Source organism: Stomoxys calcitrans, chromosome 2 (genome assembly GCF_963082655.1).
Source record: "Stomoxys calcitrans chromosome 2, idStoCalc2.1, whole genome shotgun sequence".
Lineage (NCBI taxonomy): Eukaryota > Metazoa > Arthropoda > Insecta > Diptera > Muscidae > Stomoxys > Stomoxys calcitrans.
The window spans coordinates 30,473,999-30,495,893 of record NC_081553.1 but is presented as its reverse complement, the minus strand read 5'-3'; the positions used below and the strand labels follow the sequence as shown (position 1 = coordinate 30,495,893).

General features: G+C 38.4%; 1 protein-coding gene across 1 annotated transcript in view; it reads right to left on the bottom strand.

Moving 5' to 3' along the window:
- Positions 1-4,078: 4,078 nt before the first annotated feature.
- Positions 4,079-21,895, bottom strand: part of LOC106092496 (sodium/hydrogen exchanger 9B2) — a 285,857-nt gene continuing 268,040 nt past the window's right edge. The window contains exon 11 of the mRNA XM_059362392.1: positions 4,079-4,547. Coding sequence (XP_059218375.1) covers positions 4,239-4,547 — 309 coding nt within the window. The 3' untranslated portion in view covers positions 4,079-4,238. The remainder of the gene's footprint in view (positions 4,548-21,895) is intronic.

The following is a 21,895-nucleotide window of genomic DNA, read 5'->3' as shown; positions in this document are numbered from 1 at the left end:
ATTTGGTCTCCAACAGCCAAACCTAGTATGGCCCCTATCGGTTCATAACTGTACAACTCCAATGGCATAGCTAGAGATGGGCGATGAGTAAATACCCAAAAGGTATTTACCCGGTAAATTGGGTAAATACCCGGGTATTAACCCATTTATACCCAAAAGCTGGGTATTAATATTTTTGCAGATATCTTGGGTGTAAAAAAATATAGCTACCCCTACCAGCCGATCTCCCGATATGTAGTATTGAGGCCATAACATAACGAAAGCACGCTAACTTCCGAAGGAGTAAAGCTAGCCGCTTGAAATTTTGCACAAATACTTCTTGTTAGTGTAGGTCAGTTGGTATTGTAAATGGGCCATATCGGTCCATATTTTGATATAGCTGCCATATAAACCGATATTGGGACTTGACTTCCTGAGTCTCTAGAGTGCGCAATTCATATCCGATTGGAATGAAATTTTGCACGACGTGTTTAGTTATGATATCCAACAACTGTGCTAAGTATGGTTCAAATCGGTACATAACCTGATATAGCTGCCATATAAACCTATCTTGGGTCTTGACTTCTTGAGCGTTTTGACACGTCGCAATTATTATCCGATTTGCTTGAAATTTTGTACGACGGACCCTCTTATGACCATTAACATGCGTGTTTAATATGGTCTGAATCGGTCTATAGCCCGATACAGCTCCCATATAAATCGATCTCTCTATTTTACTTCTTGAGCCCCCAAAGGGCTCAATTCTTATTCGAATTGGCTGACATTTTACACAGGTCTCCAACATATAATTTAACTGTGGTCCAAACCGGACCATATCTTGATATCGCTCTAATAGCAGAGCAAATCTTTTCTTATATCCTTATTTTGCCTAAGAAGAGATGCCGGTAAACGAACTTGACAAATGCCATCCATGGTGGAGGGTATATAAGATTCGACCCGGCCGAACTTAGCACGCTTTTACTTGTTCATCCGATTTCAATGAAATTTGGCACAGTGAGTTCCGTTGCCTCTCTAAACCTTTTTGTTGAATATCATTCAGATCGCACCATACTTGGATATAGCTGCCATATAGACCGATCTTCTGCTTTAGGGTCTAAAGACCATAAAAGGAGCATTTTCCATCCGATTTTGATGAAATTTGAAACAGTGAGTTTTGACAGACCTCTGAACCTGTTTGTTGAATTTCGTCCAGATCGATACATATTTGAATATAGCTGCCATATAGACCGATCTCCCGATATAGAATATTGCATAGAATACAGTAAACAGTATCTGGTCCACATTCCCTATGTGGCCTAATTTGGCCCAATCTGGACGATGTTCAACAAAAAGGGTTTCAAATCGGATGAAAAATGCTCTTTTTATGGGCTTCGGGAGATCGGTCTATATGACAGCTATATCCAAATATGGTCCGATCTGAACGATATTCTACAAAAAAGGTTAAGAGTGGTACCGGAACTTGCTGCGCCCAATTACATCGCAATCGGATGCAAAATTACCAATTTATTGCCTCAAGAGTTTAAGTCTGAAGATCGGTCTATATAACGGCTATATATAACTAAAATCCGACTTTATGAGATCAGGTCAGTTCTATATACAAAGAATACGAAATCATTAAAAATAGTTTGGAAAATTTTTTTATACCCCATTTATCTGCAAAATTATATTGGGTTGCCCAAAAAGTAATTGCGGATTTTTCATATAGTCGGCGTTGACATATTTTAAGCATTAATCGAATTGGATCGTCATGTAACTGAGCTTGAGATAGGAGAGAAAAGTCTTGGACTGGTGAAAAGTCTTGGACTGGTGAAAAAGCTTGATATTTGGTTTCCACATGTATTGAAAGAAATTCATTTAACAAACCGAATCAACGCTTGTGATATGCACCTTAAACGCAATGAATACGATCCGTTTTTAAAACGAATCATAGCTGGAGATGAAAAATGGATTGTTTACAACAACGTTAGTCGAAAACGATCATGGTCCAAGCATGGTGAACCAGCTCACACCACTTCAAAGGCTGATATCCACCAAAAGAAGGTTATGCTGTCTGTTTGGTGGGATTGGAAGGGTGTGGTATATTTTGAGCTGCTTCCAAGGAACCAAACGATTAATTCGGATGTTTACTGTCAACAATTGGACATATTAAATACAGCCATCAAGGAGAAGCGACCAGAATTCGTCAATCGTAAAGGTGTCATATTCCACCGGGACAACGCTAGACCGCACACATCTTTGGTCACTCGCCAAAAACTGAGTGAGCTTGGCTGGGAACTTTTGATGCATCCACCATATAGCCCTGACCTTGCACCAACAACAACAACAACCATTTATTTCGATCTTTGCAGAACTCCTTAAATGGTAAAACTTTCGGCAATGATGAGGCTATAAAATCGCACTTGGTTCAGTTTTTTGCAGATAAAGGCCAGAAGTTCTATGAGCGTGGAATACTAAATTTTGCTAGGAAGATGGCAAAAGGTTATCGAACAAAATGGCCATTATGTATTTGATTAAAGTTCATTTTAAGTTTTATTAAAAATGCATTTACTTTCTTTTAAAAAATCCGCAATTACTTTTTGGGCAACCCAATATATACCCAAAAAAAGTATCTATTGGGTATATACCCAAGCGTTGGGTATTTACCCGGTAGAAACCCATCTCCAAGCATAGCAATTCTTATCCATTATCCTTTGTTTGCCTTTTAAGAGATGTAGGGCAAAGAATTTGACAAATGCGATCCATGGTGGAGGGTATATAAGATTCCGCCCGGACGAACTTAGCACTCTTATACATGGCGATTCGAAACTTTGTTGGCCTAGTGATCAATGATCCATCTAACACACTAGAAGGACATTTTTAACTTGTATTTCACACAAAATAAAAAGCTATGGGCTTTTATGTTTACCCATATAATAAAATTATTTATTTTCATGATACTTGTTTCTGCTTAAAATTGCATCAATTTTGCTATTAACTTAAGTCTAGTATTTTTGGCTTTAAATTAAGTACATCTAATGGAAAATTCAAAGTTCATTTAATATTTGTTTTAATTGAAAAAAAAATTAAATAAGTACATTAAATTGCTTCTTAAGTATTCAAAGATTGATTACGGTTAAATATTGCCCACAATAAAAAATTTTGCCAAAGGATTTAAGTAAACGGTAAAGGAGTTTCTTAATTGAATGGAATATGAGAATATATCAACTCTTACATGCTGCTTAAGTATGTCATTAACCCATAGTGGTGTAAATACAGTAACTCGAGCTGACAATACCTTCAATTACGGCTCCCACATTGAAACCATATCTGAAGAATATGTTTCTCACTGTATATCAAAACATTGTTAAAATACATTTCAAATGTATACAACTTAATTTTATATGAATGAATTTGGAATAATAAGAAAAAAAGACAAGAAACTCCAAATGTTGATAATATGTCTCCTGAGGTATTTTGTTTTCGCGTATTCCCTTTTACATGCGGGGAAGATTATTTGCATGGTCGTTTTATTTAAGTAAACTTAGCCTAAATCGCATTTATCTAACTTTTGAGGCGTATGCTGACATTGTTGTTGTTTTTCTCTCGGTTGTTGTTGTTGTTATTGTTGACGATTGATGTTTATTTATTCATTTGATCACATGACGCGTCTTTGTTTATTTTTCCTTACTCCTGAGCGCGCTGTTTTTGTTGTTGTTTTTTTTTTCTTCATCTGGTATTAATTCAAATCAAAGTCAATGTCAGGAGCTTCAACTCTGTGTGTGTGTGTGTGTGTGTGTAATCAACGTCATTGTCGCCACCAGTACTGTCGTCATCGTTGTTGTAGTTGTCGTTGGTCCTGCATTTTTTCTTTGCCTTTATCATTTGTTTGTTATAGTCCTCCTCATCATCGTCATCATGGTAGTGATTTCCTCATTGAATGAATGTAAATGAAAGTGTATGGCGGTTGGCATCAACAAAGCACCACCGATTTTTGCCAAGGCATGAATATTGAAGTGAAATATCTCGATATGTTGTTGTTTGGTGTGACAGCAAGCATCTTTATATATGTATGACAGTGGCCAGGGGGTGTTTTGGTGGTCGAAGTTGTACACTGGCGGTTCAGTTCAGCTCTATTCCACTCCCCAAAGATGCTGTTGTTTTTGTTTTTGTTTTTCTTTTTTCCTTACTTTTTTTCTACTTGTTTTCCTTCACTTTGTAACAACTTTATGATTTGCTATTAAACTGACATTGATTGCGGTTTAGATTGGCATTACCCGCTGAGCAGCATTATTATTATTGGTGCTGTTGATGTTGTAGTTGCTGCCATTGTCATTGTGGTAAGAACAAACATCGTCCTCTGCATCGTTTGGTGGGGGGGACGCTCCTTCCGTGGCCGGACTATGTTTTAGCCATTTTGGAGCTAAACGTAACATCAAAATTGCGCCCAACGGTGCTGTGAATATAATGGCCAAAACGGATATGATTAAAACGTTCCTGGCCAAGGAAACCACATCCGCCTCCGCATTTAGCTCACGTGCCATATCCAAGGCAATCGGTCCTAGGGCAGCCTAGAATAGAAGAAACACAAACATTAAATTCATCTTTAGTGGCGGCAAATTTGTTGGATTTGTGAATGGGCAAATGTGTTTTGAATTTTGAAGAATTTTTTTATTCTTTACTATTGGGTTGCCCAAAAAGTAATTGCGCATTTTTTAAAAGGAAGTAAATGCATTTTTAATAAAACTTAGAATGAACTTGAATCAAATATACTTTTTTACACTTTTTTTCTAAAGCAAGCTAAAAGTAACAGCTGATAACTGACAGAAGAAAGAATGCAATTACAGAGTCACAAGCTGTGAAAAAAAATTGTCAACGCCGACTATATGAAAAATCCGCAATCACTTTTTGGGCAACCAATTAAGATTTAATACAAGTGTGGGGGCTGAAAGAGAAACGCAAAGGTCCGCCATAGCCGAGTCCGGACGGCGTGCCGCAGTGCGACAACTCTTTGGAGAGAAGATTTACATGGCATAGTACGTCACAAATGTTGCCAATACTAGAAGGGGAAAACCACCGTTGAAAATTTTTTCTGATGGTCTCGCCAGGAATCGAACCCAGACGTTCAGCGTCATAGGCGGACATGCTAACCTCTGCGCTACGTCCACCATATACTTTTAGTAAAATTAAAATTAGTGCATTCGTGTTTGTGGTGCTCAATATCAAGTTATATAACAATTTCCACCATATTGGGCAAATATGTTTGAAGTATTTATGGAATACCTCGTGCAAAATCTCATAGTTGTTGTTTCTAGTCAGCTAGTTGTCAGCAAATGGCGTGGGGGGTTAATATGGACTCAAATAAATCCTCTTGTAATATATAGTAAGAATCTATATATATAAAAATTAATTTGTGTGTGTTTGTTTGTTTGTTTGTATGTTTGTTTGTTTGATTGTTTGTGGGTTTGTAAATTTGTTTGTTCCGTATAGACTCAAAAACGGCTGAACCGATTTCTTTGAAATTTTTACAGATTGTGGTCTGGAGGGAGCAATAGGGTATATAATTGGAAGGAGCAATAGGCTATATAATTTTTTGATATCGCAAAGGGAGCGGACCCTCCCCCTTACTCCAAAAGTACAAGCCAAAAATAAAAGTAGACCGATTGGGCCAATATGGGACTTAAATTAAAGGTATTCAAGAGTAGAGTACAAATTCCATATTAAAAATTGGGTCCAAGTAATTGGGGGGCCGCCCCGACCCCAAAAACCCCCAAAATAGGTTTGTTGAACGATAATGACAATATGGGAATCGAATGAAAGGTATTGGGGAGTAGATTACGAATATAGTCAGGAAGCTCGAAAACTGCTCCAAATAGACATATTGGGCGTATATATCAATATAGGACTCAAATGAAAGGTATTCGGGAGTAGACTACGAATATGACATAAAAAACAAAGTCCAAGTAATTGATAGTCGCCCCATCCCCGATAAGCTCCCCAAATGGGAATACTACTCAAGCATAGCTTGATGAAACTCAAATGATAGGCATTTGAAAGCAGATTACGAATATGACATTAAACTTTGTGTCCAAGAACCTAGGTGGTGTTTTACCTCCTAAAATCGCCTCCAATAGATTATTTGACCTATGAAAACAATGAGGAATCAAGTGATAGATTTTTTGAATTGAGTGCGTCATTCAAATTTGTGCTCTAGTGGCAGTGTGGCGTACACATCTCATATGGACGCCCTCCATCAAACGGCTGTATACACCAATCATGACAATCATAAGGTTAAATTAAAGGTATAAGGTTGTGTACTGCGAATCTGATATCATTATTCTGCTCATACATCTAGCGGACCACCTCACCCCAAAACAGTCGATCAATTATAATGACCTAACGGGACACTGTATAACTGAATTAATGTGTAGGCCACCATAGCCCCGAAATTATAACATTCAGCGTGAAAGCAGGAGTTGCAAACCTTAAAGATAAGATTGCAACCATTCTTAGGTCACCGAAAGACGTGACCAAACGACGTGTTGCTGGGCAGCGTTTTTTTGTTCAAGAGTTTTATATGGTAAGAACTATCGCCACCGCTCCAAATATATAGACTGGCAAATTATTTTTTTACCACAGAAAATCATTTAATATCGCAATTTTATATGATTTAAAAACCACCGTTCTTCAAAATTCGGTGAAAATTTCATACCTTATGTCCCATCGCAGTTATATCGAAATATGTTCCGATTTGGATCAAATACTAATAAGTACAGGCCATTCAATTGTACATAACAAAATAGTGATCTTTTTAGTAGCTTTATCTAAAAATAAACCGATCTGAAACATATACGACACGAATGTCGAAAAGCCGAACATAAGTCACTGTGCCAAATTGCAGTGAAATCGGATTATATATGCGCCTTTAATGGAGCCAAGACTTTAACTCGAGATATCGGTCTACATGGCAGCTACATCCAAACCTGGACCGTTTTGGGCCAAGTTGCAGAAAAATGTCGAAGAGCCCAATACAAAGCACTGTCCCAAATTTCGGCGAAATCGGGCCCAAAACCTTAAATCGAGAAATCGGTATATATGACCGCTATATCCATCAGGGCCAAATTGAAGAAAAAGGTCGAAGAGCCCAACACAACTCACTGTCCCGAACTTCAGCAAAATCGGATAATAAATATGGCTTTTATGGGCCTAATACCCTAAATCGGCAGATCGGTCTATACGGCAGCTGTATCCAAATCTGAACCGATCTGGGCCAAATTAACGAAGAATATCGAAGGGCCTAACACAACTAACTGTCCCAAATTTCATCAAAATCGGATCATAAATATGGCTTTATGGGCATTAGAACCTAAATCGGAGGATCGGTCTATATGGGGGCTATATCAAGATATAGTCCGATATAGCCCATTTTCGAACTTAACCTGCTTATGGACAAAAAAAGAATCTGTGCAAAGTTTTAGCTCAATATCTCTATTTTTAAAAACTGTAGCGTGATTTCAACAGACAGACGGACGGACATGTCTAGATCGTCTTAGATTTTTACGCTGATCAAGAATATATATACTTTATAGGGTTGGAAATGGATATTTCGATGTGTTGCAGACGGAATGACAAAATGAATATACGCCCATCCTTCGGTGGTGGGTATAAAAAAAGAATTTTTAACATCGGACCACATATGAAGATTTGGCAGCCCGAAAAATGTTTCGATTGCCGATGTGACCAAATTTAGGACCCTGGCAAGAAGCGCCCGGACCACATAGGACCATGAAGTTTTCCACATAACCTCATAATTACATCTTATTTCCAACCCATACAATTTCATCTCTCTTATTTCTATCCCACCATATATGACCTATTTTTTTACCAATTATTTCTATTCTTTCTCGCTGTGGGACGTAAGGACATTATGGGCGAAAATGTGAACATCCCTAAATCGACTCAAAATAAAAACACGATCGAGAATGTATGCATTTAAAAGGACTGAAATTAATATTTCAAGATGTTAAAAATGGAGGGACAAAGTTGGAACACTTCCAGCCTATGCTGAAGGGTTTAAAATACGGTATTTTTATTGAAATGCTAATGCTCAATATTTTCTTTAGAATTTCATTCCATTTGATTATTCAAGACAAGTACACCGCAACCACAACATTCACCAGATAACTTTCACAGCCAAAATGTCATCCTGTTATCTAACTACCAACAAAAATTTTAAGAAAATTTCTCAAAGAAAATTCTTAAAAAACATAGAAATTTCGTTGAAAAGAACGCAGTGTCCATCTATAATGAACTTTGTTCCCATTGACTATTGTGCCATACAAAAGTACAAGAGACCACAGGGAACGACAACTGCAATAAAAGGTAGTTGCCATTGGTAAAGACCTAAAAAAGATGGAAAACTGACTTCACTGCCTCCATTAACGAGATGCGAACGAATCGACTTAACATTTCAACAGTTCACAAAAGTAAATGGCAATGGTGGCGTGAACCAAGAAGAAAAAAATGGGGAAATTCCAAGAAAACTATTTGAATAAACGAATATGAAGAAATTGTAAAAAAAGCAGCCAGAAAAAGTCACGACGTAGTAGTACGTACACTAAAAGTGAAAAAAAAATGTGTGAAATGTTGTAGAAGAAAAGTCAGTGTTGAGGCTGTCAAGGATTTAGTGTAGCAACGAATTTTTAATACCCTAATAATCACAAATATGGACCATATTCGACATGTATATGGATGAAACTTTTAAAACTGCTTTAAACTTCACTATTAAGGCTTTCATGAACTCCAAACTTTAAATTGGAAGATTGTCTATATATAGACTATGTCAAGATATAGTCGGATATGATTACTTTAATTGTTTTTTCTCTCCATAGTGGAGACGAGCTTAATGACTATGAGAATTATGTTAAGCAGAAATATTTGGCCGACACGGGAAAACTATGAACACCAAACAGGCTGGAACTTTGAGCTCCGACTTGTGTGGTGGCCATCGCTATCACAGCAAGCTTAGCTGATAGTTACGGGCGCATCCACAGGTTGCGAATAGTGGACAAACTTTGTTTTTATGCGGAGTAGCTGCAAATGCGTCCAAGGGCAGTCAGCGATTTCGAGAGAAGAGTCTCAGTGAGGAGTCAGTTGGCACTGGCTCTTAATCGAATACTGAGGGCCAATGATACTCGAGATGACAAGGCGATTTATTGGTGCCTTCAAATAGCCAATGACCAACATCAGCGTCTTTTTCCAGGTTAGGGGCGGCTGGAGGCGAGCATCGGATCTTGAAGCAAGCGGCTCGCAACAACGAGACGCAACTGGAAAACTATAAGAATCACTACGAGAATCAAAGGAATAGGAAAAACGGACCCACTAAAGTTGACGACCCATGCAAACAAAAAAAGGACCACAATTCACGGATTTACACTAACAATGTCTGCCCTCTCTATAGAGAAGGTGCAGTATAACCGCTGGCGGATGTATTAGGGAAGTATGAGGCAGATATTAACGCCTTATAGGAAGTGCGATGGACGGGAAACGTCGTCACAACAACACCAAACGGTGTCGAACTATACTAAAGCTACCATAACACGAGGCATAACACATGGCTGTGGATTTGTGGTTAGTCGGAGACTGAAACACCTTGTCTCCAGATTTACTCCGGTTGATGAGAGACTAGCCACAATCCGCAAAAAATCTAAATTCTTCAACATCAGCCTTATTTGTGCCCATGCTCAGATGGAAGACAAGGACGAGCCGACCAAGGATATTTTCCATGATAGGAAGGATATTTTCCATGATATTAAAATCGTTCTGGGAAATTTTAATGCGAAGATAGGGAAGGAGGACATTTTTGTTCCAACAGTCAGAAAGTTAAGCCTCCACGAGATAACGTCTGGTAATGGGTTGAGGCTAATAGATTTCGCCGCTGCAAAAAACATGGCAGTTAACAACACCAGATTTCAACATAAGAATATTCACAAAGCCATATGGCTGTCACAATGAAAACACGAGGAACCAGATTGTTCACGTTGTGATAGATGGAAGGCAATTATCCAGCGTGTTAGATGTACGATCGATCCGTGGAGCGAATATAGATTCGGAGCATTAATTTGTTGCAGCAAAGCTTCTCACCACTTTGAACATGGCGAGGAAAGTACGATCTGACACTGCACGCAATTTGGACATCGAAAAGCTGCACTCGACTGACCAAACTGCTTCACGAAAGCACTCCTTGTTCCAATTATATAATGGCGCAGTGGCAAACTATTGCCCACTCCATGGAAAATGCCGCGAAATCCGTACTTGGGTACCGGAAGCCTCCCCCAAGAAACCCATGGTACGACCAAGAGTGTCGAGATGCTACCGTAGCTAAGAATGCGGTATACAGAGCAATCCTGCAATCAGTAGCAACGCGGAAGAAAAGGGAAGGGAAGCGGAAGAAAAGGGAAGAGGAGAAACGTATATTCCGAAGAAAGCAAAAGGAAATGGAAAGAAGTGAGTGTAAGCGACTTGGGGTGTACAGGAGTCAGAATGAAGTCCGGAAATTCTACCAAAGAGTTAAACATCAAACCGATGACCTTGGTGCAGGGACATCCTCCTGCAGAGACAAAAAGGGAAATCTGGTAACTGGTATAGATAGCCTGATGAGGATATGGAAAGAACATTTTACCCTACTGATAGTATACGACGATGGCGGCGAAGCGGATATCGAAGAACCAGTCCCTCATGATGGTATAGAATGTTTACCTCCAAATAAACATTCCAAGTAACAGTAAGCCGACCGAAGAACAACAAGGCAGCAGTAGCCGACGGTTTACGCGCTGATCTATTTAAGACCAGAGGCCATACGCTAATAAGGCGTATGCATCAGCTTGTCTGCGCAATCTGGATAGAAGAACGCATACCCAATGATTGGAACCTCAGCATGCTATGTGCCGTACTATGTGCCGAGGAATAAGTTTCCTCCCCATCGAATGCAAGATAATTTCGAGCGTACTGTGTGAAAGATTAAAGCCTAAAGTCAATGAGATAACTCACACTGCGCCAAATCCTGGAAAAGCCCCGAGAAGGACAAATCAACACCTACCATCTCTTTGTTGACTACAAAGCCGGTTACGATACCCCTATGCGTTGGGAGGTATTTCAAGCCATTTCAGAGTTTGATGTTCTTGAAAAATTAATAAGACCCTGCAGGTGTATCATACGTTGCTCAGTAAGAATAGGATAGCATCTCTCTGAACCTTTTAATACCAAACAAGGTCTCAGACAAGGAGACAGCCAATGGTGTGATATCTTTAAAATCCTGCTAGAGAAAATTATACGAGGTACAGATGTGAATAGATATGGCACACTACTCATAAGACAACACATGCTACTGGCCTATGACGACGACATCGATATCATAGGTAGGTCACCGGAAGTAGCCTTTGAAAGAATCGAAAGAGAGTCAGTGAAAATGGAGATAAATCGAAATGGATGGTATGAACTCCCAAAACGCCTTGAACAGCCGATCAGATAAAGAAAGTGGGTAAAGTTGGGAACCACAACTTTACGCACCGCCGTAACCGAAACGAATGACACCAGTTTTGAGATAAAGTGAAGAATAATACTGGCAAACAGATGCTACTTTGGACTAAGTAAACAGTTTAGAAACAAGGCCACCTAGAACCCGTGTTGTTATAGGGTTCTGAGGCAGTTTGGAAACAAGGCCACCTCTCGACAGACGAAGATTACACGACACACTACCAGTGTTGTTATATAGCTCTGAGGCATGGGTACTTATGAAAGCAGGCGAAGCAGTGCTTGGAGTGTTTGAGAGAAAGATTCTTCGTAAAATATATGGACCAGTTTGCGTTAATGGAGATTATAGGCGTCGAATGCACCACGAGCTGTAAGACGACGATAGCATTGTTACACGTATCAAAATACAATGGTTGCGTTGGCTAGGTCATGTTGTCAGAATGTATGAAGAAACTCCAGCAAAAAAGTTTTTTGAAGGCAAACATGGTGGTACACGCAAACCGGGACGACCAAAAGCCCGATGGAAAGATCAAATGGTGGGAGAAACCTCATAACTTGGATAAAATGAGAGTGAGATGGAGGCGCTTGGAACGCTATTCTACCTTCGGCTAGTGGAACAAATGTTCTGTCATAGCCAATTAAAGTAAAGTAAGAAAGATTTGATGATTGAAAAGTAACTGAAAAGAAATTGCCTGATTAAGAGATACGTTGGACATAGCCATAACAGCCACTGGTCTACGTTCCGTTTCGATAGGTGGCTAGACTTTCTTGTTCACTACCATCGCTTTGCTTATACCCAGATGATGAAGCTCCCGCCTAAGCTAATTTTTGTGATGCTGAAAGGCCACAGAGAACAACAGCCCCGTTCACCTGCAGTTCAATATCTCATTCATGAAACTTCATTCCTAAATCTTTTTCTAACATCATTATTCTCGGTTATTTGACAATAATTGCCAATTCCCATGTCTGCGACTTCATCGATCGCAGCAACCATGGTTTTGTTATATTTGGCTTCCCAACATTTTGTTGTTGTCATTTGAAACCGTTTGCTTTTGTTTATTCTGTTTTCTTTTTATTTTCCCCTTAGCTTGATATATTACATCCTGGAGCTTAAACTGGCTTGGACAAATAAGATCTCGGTCCAAAACTCTAATTCAATATCTTCAGTCTTAAAGACTTAAATAGGCAAAATAGGCTCTTTATCAGATATATGTAGCTCACTTATAAATCAAATATCCCCTTTGACCTATTGAACTCTTTTAGGGCCGAATAATAAGAACGATCTCCTTGTAGCTCGATACTTCTAAAATCCTTTTTTTCCAAATGCCCTGTCAATGCACCACGACCAACTACTCAAGTATAGCAAACACTTTGGAAAATGTAATGAATAGTGGTCTTGAAAAACATGAAGAAGAATTTTTGAAGTTCTTTTGCCAAATGAAATGATGGTCGTATGGCATGCCATAAAAGGTGTCTCTATCAAATAAAAGAGAAAACCAAGAAAAAAAAAACGCAGAACAGCCAAAGGTATTTTTTTTTTCTTAATTTCTTTGGCTGCCGCCTAAGGAATCGCCATAAACGTGTGGCACTGCAAAGGAATGGCCTTAGAGCCACCACGCGCGTTGATATCTTTGCAATGAGTTGTCATTAAAAACTCATTTCTTAAGCAACAAATGATTCCTCCTTCCCTCAACAGCAAAGGCTGCCACATCAGCTCAGCGGGGTATAGAGAGTGCCAACAGCGAGCAGACTCAGACAAGAATAAAAACTTCCATTATACTACCATTGACTCCCATTTCTGTCTTCCTTTAATGAATCAATGGAATTTGGCCAACATGTTCTGCTTGAAGTGAAGTTTTTCCTCTCGCTACTGCTGCTCTTGTTGTCACTTTTTGTCCTCTCTCCTCCAAACTGTTTTAGCTGAAAACACAAGAATCCAAATGAAATTAAGACTGATGGAAAATCATTCCAGAAAATGCAGAAAAACTTAAGAGTCCACTTGGGCTGTGGCATGATATTTTTAATGGGTGTTGGCCTCCAAGGGTATAGGAAACACAAAGAAAACTCTTCTTTTTGGGAAAAACGAGTGCGAGTGAAACACGAAGAGAACCACATATGAATAGAAGACTCGCCACACGCACATTCCATCATATACCATACACGCACACACATATTATCAACCGTTCGGAACTGAATGAATTAATGACTTAAAATGAGTGAACAGATGTGCAGGGTAACAGTGGGTTGAAAACCAAGATAACTGAATTAACAAGTAACCAGTAAGGAAAGGCAAAAGTCGGGCGGTGCCGACGATACACCACCTAGTGCATGCAGTACCTATTATATTTAGAACTTATCTCGAAATCTAGTCAGACTTTAATTTGGATACCAATTGAAATAGCAATTTAGGACCTTGTAAGATTTTCCTACCACAGGACAAAAGATTTGGATTTCCACATCTTTAAAAGGCCATATCGGATAAAAGATTATATGGGAGTTATATTGATGGTGGTTTTTACTGCCTTAAAAGTCCCTACGGATGAAATATACACATTGGAGCTATATCTAAATTAGGACTGATTTTAATGAAATTTTGCGCAAGTATTGGAACGTTAATTTAAACGTCTCATGTAAAATCGGGCGAAAATTTTGGATTCTACAGCCTTAAAAGGCCATATCGAATGGACGATATATATGGTAGCTATATCTAAATCTGAACAGATTTTTATGAAATTCTGCACATATATGAAGACGTCAGATAAAGAACTTCATGCAAAATTTTGTAAAGATCGGATCAAAATTATGGCTTCTACAGCCATAGAAAGCCAAATTGGATGAAAGATATATATGGGAGCTATATCTAAATCTGAACCGATTTTTATGAAATATTGCACATACATTGAGACTTCACAAAAACGGATCCACACCAAATTTGGTAAAGATCGGACCAAAATTGTGGCTTCTACAGCTTTAACAGTTCAAATCGGATGAAAGATATATATGGGAGCTATATCCAAACCTGAACCGATTTTTATGAAATTTTTCAGATATATTAAGTCCAGTAACAAAACAGTCCGTGCCAAATTTTGTGCAGATCGGTTGAAAATTGTAGCTACTACGGCCATTTAAGTGCAAATCGGGCGATACATATATATAGGAGCTATATCTAAATCTGAACCGATTTTCAGGAAATTTTGCACACATATGGAGATGTCAAATAAAACTCCACATGTTAAATTTTGTAAAGATCGGTAAAAAATTGTGGCCTCTACAGTCTTAAACGGCCATATCGGATGAAGGATATATATATGGGAGCTATATCTAAATATGGACCGATTTTCATGAAATTTTCCACACATATTAGGACGTCAAACAAAACACTTCGTGCAAAATATTTTAAAGATCGGACTAAAACTGTGGCTTCTACAGCCTTCAATGGCCATATCGGATGAAAGATATATATGGGAGCTATATCTAAATCTGAACCGATTTTTATCAAATTTTGCACACATATGTAGACCTCAAATAAAAAAACCCAATGCCAAATTTTGTGAAGATCGGACGAAAATTCTGGCTTCTACAGCCTTAAAAAGGCATATCGGATGAAAGATATGTATGGGAGCTGTATCTAAATCTGAACCGATTTTTTCAAAAAATCAATAGCGTTTGTCCTTGGGCCAAAAAAATGACATGTGGAAAATTTCGTGACGATTGGACAACAAATACGACCTGCACTTTAATTACAATAATACATGGACTCACAGACGGACAGACGGACATGGCTAAATCGAATCAGAAAATGATTCTGAGTCGATCGGTATACTTATCACTGCGTCTAGCTCTTCTCCTTCTTAGCGTAGCAAACAAATGCACAAATCTATAATACCCTGTACCACAGTGGTGGTGCAGGGTATAAACAAGTGCCCAATTGGGGGATCTGGGCATTGGAAATTTTGAATTCGAGGGGTTTTTCCAATTTTTCAAAAAAAAAGTTGCCTATTTTGAAGTGCATATAGCAGCCATTTAAGTTCAAATTGGACTCAAAACTCATCTTCAATATGTTCTCTAAAAAAAAAAGGTATTGAAGCAAGTTTTTTCAATAAACAATAATCAATAAAAATCCATTTTTTGACCAAAAAATGCAAAAATTCACATTTTTTGTTTTCCAAACTGTATAACTTTTAACTGAATAATCAGATGTGGCCACTTGTCACGGCAAAGTCGTTGCAAATTTTGTCGCGAATCCAAATCGTGCATAAATATGAAAATCGAACCAAAAATGTCTTCGCAAATTGCAAAATACGAAGTAGATCTCGGTCAAAATTGCAAAAAAAAAAAAAAAACTAAGTCGAATATCTCCGAGACCAGTGGAGATGTTGTAGATCACAAGCGGACTTTTTTGTAGGAACTGCACTATCCAGTAAAGAATATTTGGAAAATCAATCCATAAATGGATCCCATTAGGCGAGATCTATGTGCGATATCTCTTTTTAAGCAAACAAAGAATAATGAATAAGAACTGTTATGCTATTGGAGCTACATCAAGTTATAGTCCGATTCGGACCATATATGAATGAAGTCCATTCGGATAAGAATTGCACCTTGCAAATTCTTATCCAAATGAAACAAAATCGGGAGATAGGTTTATACGGGAGCTGGATCAAGTTATTGATCGATTCAGACCATATTAGACACTTATGTTGAAGGTCATGAGAGAAGCCGTTGTACAAAATTTCAGCCAAATAGAATTACGCCCTCTAGAGGCTCAAAAGTCAAGATCCCAGATCGGTTTATATGACAGTTATATCAGGCTATGACCGATTTGCGCCATACTCAGCACAGTTATTGGAAGTCATAACAAAACACCTCATGCAAAATTTCAGCCAAATCAGATGAGAATTGCGGGCTCTATTGGCTCAAGAAGTCAAGATCCAAGATCGGTTTATATGACAGCTATACCAGACTCAACAAGTCAAGATCCAGTATCGGTTTATATGACAGCTATACCAGATTATGAATTGATTTGCGCCATGCTTCGTACAAATGTTGGAAGTCATAATAAAACACCTCATGCAAAATTTCAGTCAAATCGGATGAGAATTGTGCGCTCTATTGGCTCAAGAAGTCAAGATCCAAGATAGGTTTATATGACAGCTATACCAGACTCAAAACGTCAAGATCCAATATCGGTTTATATGACAGCTATACCATATTATGAACCGATTTGAACCATACTTAACAAAGTTGTTGGAAGTGATACCAAAACACTACGTGCAAAATATCAATTAAATCGGATGAGAATTGTGCCCTCTAGAGGCTAATGAAGTCAAGACCCAAGATCGGTTTATATGGCAGCTATATCAAAACATGAACCGATTTGCCCCATTTACAATCCCAACCGACCTACACTAATAAAAAGTATTTGTGCAAAAATTTCAAGCGGCTAGCTTTACTCCTTCGAAAATTAGCGTGCGACTTAGAATGACATGACGATCAAGAATATATTGGGTTGCCCAAAAAGTAATTGCGGATTTTTCATATAGTCGGCGTTGACAAATTTTTTCACAGCTTGTAACTCTGTTATTGCATTCTTTCTTCTGTCAGTTATCAGCTGTTACTTTTAGCTTGCTTTAGAAAAAAAGTATAAAAAAAGTATATTTGATTAAAGTTCATTCTAAGTTTTATAAAAAATGCATTTACTTTCTTTTAAAAAGTCCGCAAATACTTTTTGGGCAACCCAATATATAGTTTATGGGGTCTCAGACACATATTTCGAGGTATTACAAACAGAATGACGAAATTAGTATACCCCCATCCTATGGTGGTGGGTATAACCATATCGCTTTAGTTGCAATTCACATCTGAATTAAGAACTTTTCTGTCATGGGTTATCTCATTTCGGGTGCGTGGAAGTGTAGCTAAACCCAAAACTTGACTTCAACGGGCCATCAGAACTCCGGACAATATCCTATGGTGGTGGGTATAACCATATCGCTTAAGTTGCCATTCTCATCTGAATTAAGAACTTTTCTATCATGGGTTATCTCATTTCGGGTGCGTGGAAGTGTAGCTAAACCCAAAATTTGATTTCAACGGGCCATCAGAACTCCGGAAAATATCGAAAGAGTGAGGCAGTGAGTTGTGCGTTCTACCCGGCGTTCGGCTCGCAAACACACAGCTGCTATAGGAATTGCTGACATCACTGTTCGAAGAATTCTCTATCAAGACCTTAAATTTCATACCTATTAATTGGCTGTTGTGGAATAATTAACTGAATTCAATTTTGTTGCCCATCAAAATGCATGTGAAATGCTGATTGACAACCTGTCTGAAGACGCGCGAGTTTTTTCCAGTGATGAGACTCAGTTTCACATTTTACATTTGATGAAATGTTGCACACGTATTGAGATGTTAAATATTGGGTTGCCCAAAAAGTAATTGCGGATTTTTCATATAGTCAGCGTTGACAAATTTTTTCACAGCTTGTGACTCTGTAATTGCATTCTTTTTTCTGTCAGTTATCAGCTGCTACTTTTAGCTTGCTTTAGAAAAAAAGTGTAAAAAAAGTATATTTGATTAAAGTTCATTCTAAGTTTTATTAAAAATGCATTTACTTTCTTTTAAAAAATCAGCAATTACTTTTTGGGCAACCCAATAGAACACCTTATGCAAAGCTTCGGTATGATCGGACCAAAATTGTGGATTCCACAGCTTAAAAAGGGCATTTCGGATGAAACTATATAACCTATTTTTCTTTTTATACCCACCACCGAAGGATGGGGGTATATTCATTTTGTCATTCCGTTTGCAACACATCGAAATATCCATTTCCGACCCTATAAAGTATATATATTCTTGATCAGCGTAAAAATCTAAGACGATCTAGACATGTCCGTCCGTCTGTCTGTTGAAATCACGCTACAGCCTTTAAAAATAAAGATATTGAGCTGAAATTTTGCACAGATTCTTTTTTTGTCCATAAGCAGGTTAAGTTCGAAGATGGGCTATATCGGACTATATCTTGATATAGCCCCCATATAGACCGATCCGCCGATTTAGGGTCTTAGGCCCATAAAAGCCACATTTATTATCCGATTTTGCTGAAATTTAGGACAGTGAGTTGTGTTAGGCCTTTCGACTTCCTCTGTTAATTTGGCCCAGATCGGTTCAGATTTGGATATAGCTGCCATATAGACCGATCCTCCGATTTAGGGTCTAAGGCCCATAAAAGCCACATTTATTATTCGATTTTGCTGAAATTTGGGACAGTGAGTTGTGTTAGGCCTTTCGACTTCCTCTGTTAATTTGGCCCAGATCGGTTCAGATTTGGATACAGCTGCCATATAGACCGATCCTCCGGTTTAGGGTCTTAGGCCCACAAAAGCCACATTTATTATCCGATTTTGATGAAATTCGTGACAGTGAATTGCGTAAGGCCCATCGACATGCTACATTAATTTGGCTCAGATCGGTACAGATTTGGATATAGCTGCCATATAGACCGATCCTCCGATTTATGGTGTTAGGTCCATAAAAGCCACATTTATTGTCCGATTTTGCTGAAATTTTGGACAGTGAGTTGTGTTAGGCCCTTCGACATCTTTCTTCAATTTGATCCAGATCGGTTCAGATTTGAATATAGCTGCCATATAGACTGATTTCTTGATTTATGGATTTGGGCCCATAAAATGCTCATTTATTGTCCGATGTCGCCGAAATTTAGGACAGTGAGTTAAGTTAAGCCCCTTGACATACTTCTGCAATATCGCACAGATCGGTCCAGAGTTGGATATAGCTGCCATATAGACCGATATCTAGATTTTAGGTTTTGTCCGATGTCGCTGAAATTTGAGACAGTGAGTTTGGTTAGGCTCTTTGACGTCCTTCTTCAATTTTGCCCAGATCGGTCCAGATTTCAATATAGCTGTCATATAGACCGATCTCTCGATCTAAGGCTTTGGGCCCATAAAAGAGTCATTTACTGTCCGAAATTTGGGACAGTGTTACAGTTACGCTCTTCGACACTTTTATGCAACTTGGCCCAAATCGGTCCAGATTTGGATATAGCTACCATGTAGACCGATATCTCGATTTAAAGTATTGGGCCCATAAAAGGCGCATTTATAATCCGATTTCACTGAAATTTGACACAGTGACTTATGTTAGGCTTTTCGATATCCGTGTCGTATATGGTTCAGATCGGTTTATTTTTATTTTTAGGTATTGCTAGTGTACTTGTTAGTATTTGGTCCAAATCGGAACATAATTTGATATAACTGATATGGGACATAAGGTATGCAATTTTCACCGAATTTTGATGAAAGGAGGTTTACATATATACCCAAAGTGGTGGGTATCCAAAGTTCGGCCCGGCCGAACTTAACGCCTTTTTACTTGTTTTTTTTTTGATTTTACTGAACAGACAAACAAACCGAGTCCCATATAGTCATGATGGGTCATATGCCCATTTGGGGTGTTTTTTGGAGGGTGGGATGAACCCCTACATTTCGATCTGATTTTGTATGCTAGATTCGTAATCTACTCAAGAATACCTTTCATTTAAGCCCCATATTGCTATGGACGACCAGTTTGTCTGTTTTTAGACATTTTGGGGTTAGGGCAACTACCTGGGTACTTGGACCCAATTTTTACTACCATATTCGTATTCTACTCGCCACTTCCTTTCATTTGATATACACATTGTCTTTATCGGTCCACTTGTAATTTTGGGTGATATTTTTAGGGTAACGGGGAGAGTCCGCCCCCTTCCGATATCAACAAATTATAAAGGATATTTCTTCTTTCTGACCATATTCGTAATATATTCCCGAATACCTTTCAGTAGAGTCCCATATTGTCCAATAACCCTATTTTAAGGGGTTTTGGAGCTGAGGTGGCCCCCCAGGTACCTGGACCCAACTTTTATTATGAAATTCGTACTCTACTCTTGAATACCTTTCATTTGAATCCCATATTGTGCCGATCGGTCCACTTTTATTTTTGGGTAGGACTTTTGGGATAAGGGGTAGGGTTCGACCCCCTTCCGATATCAAAAAATTATATAGCCTATGTTTCCTTCCTGACCAACCTACACAATCTGTAAAAAGTATTCGGTTCAAGGTAATCGGTTCAGCCGTTTTTCAGTCTGTTCGGAACAAATAAACAGACCGACAAACAAACACAAATTCAATTTTATATATTGGGTTGCCCAAAAAGTAATTGCGGATTTTTTAAAAGAAAGTAAATGCATTTTTAATAAAACTTAGATTGAACTTTAATCAAATATACTTTTTTTACACTTTTTTTCTAAAGCAAGCTAAAAGTAACAGCTGATAACTGACAGAAGAAAGAATGCAATTACAGAGTCACAAGCTGTGAAAAAATTGTTCAACGCCGACTATATGAAAAATCCGCAATTACTTTTTGGGCAACCCAATATAAGATATATATGATTAATATCCGATTTTTTTAGATCAGAGGGTCAGGTTTATATACAAAAGATACGAAATCACCAAAAATAGTTTGGAAAATATTTGTATACCCAAGATATCTGCAAAATTGTAAATACCTAAATTTTGGGTATAGATGGGTAAATATCCGAGTATTTACCCAATTTACTGGGTAAATTCCTTTTGGGTATGTACCCATCGCCCATCTCTACAAATGGGCCATATCATTTCAGATTGGGATAGAGATGCCATATAAAAAAGGTCCTTCGATTTGAATTCCTGAGCCCGTTGAAGAGGCAATTGTCCTCCAATCTGGCTAACATTTTAGACGAAGTGATTTGCTATTACTTCTAACCGTGACTAGTATGGTCCAAATCGGTTTATAATCCGATATAGACCGATCCGATCTATAATCCAAATCCGATCTTTAATCCAAAATAATATATAATCCATAAAAGGGAGCCACCGTGGTGCATAGGTAAGCATGCCCGCCTATCGTGCCCAAGAGTCCGGGTTCAAATCCTGTCGGCGAGAACATCTTAAAACATTTTTCAGCGGTGGTTATCCCCTCACCAAATGCTGGCGACATTTGTGAGTATATCAGCCATATACAACTTCTCAAAGAAGAGGTGCCATTTTTCATTGACACGCCGTTCGGATTCGGCATTAAACCGGAGGTCCCCTTATCATTGAGCTTGAATTTGAAACGGGCAGCACTCAATTGATATTATGAGAAGTTAATTTCCCCCTAATTTGTTCCGCAATGGGATGTTTGGGAAACATTAAAGCATTAAATCCATAAAAACCCGATCCCCGGATTTGACGGCTTGAGACCCTGAAAGCCGAAATTGTTATCCGATTTGGCTAAAGTTTTCCACGGCTTGTTTTGTTACAATTTCTAATTGTCTTATGATCCAAGTCAGTTAATAACCTGATAT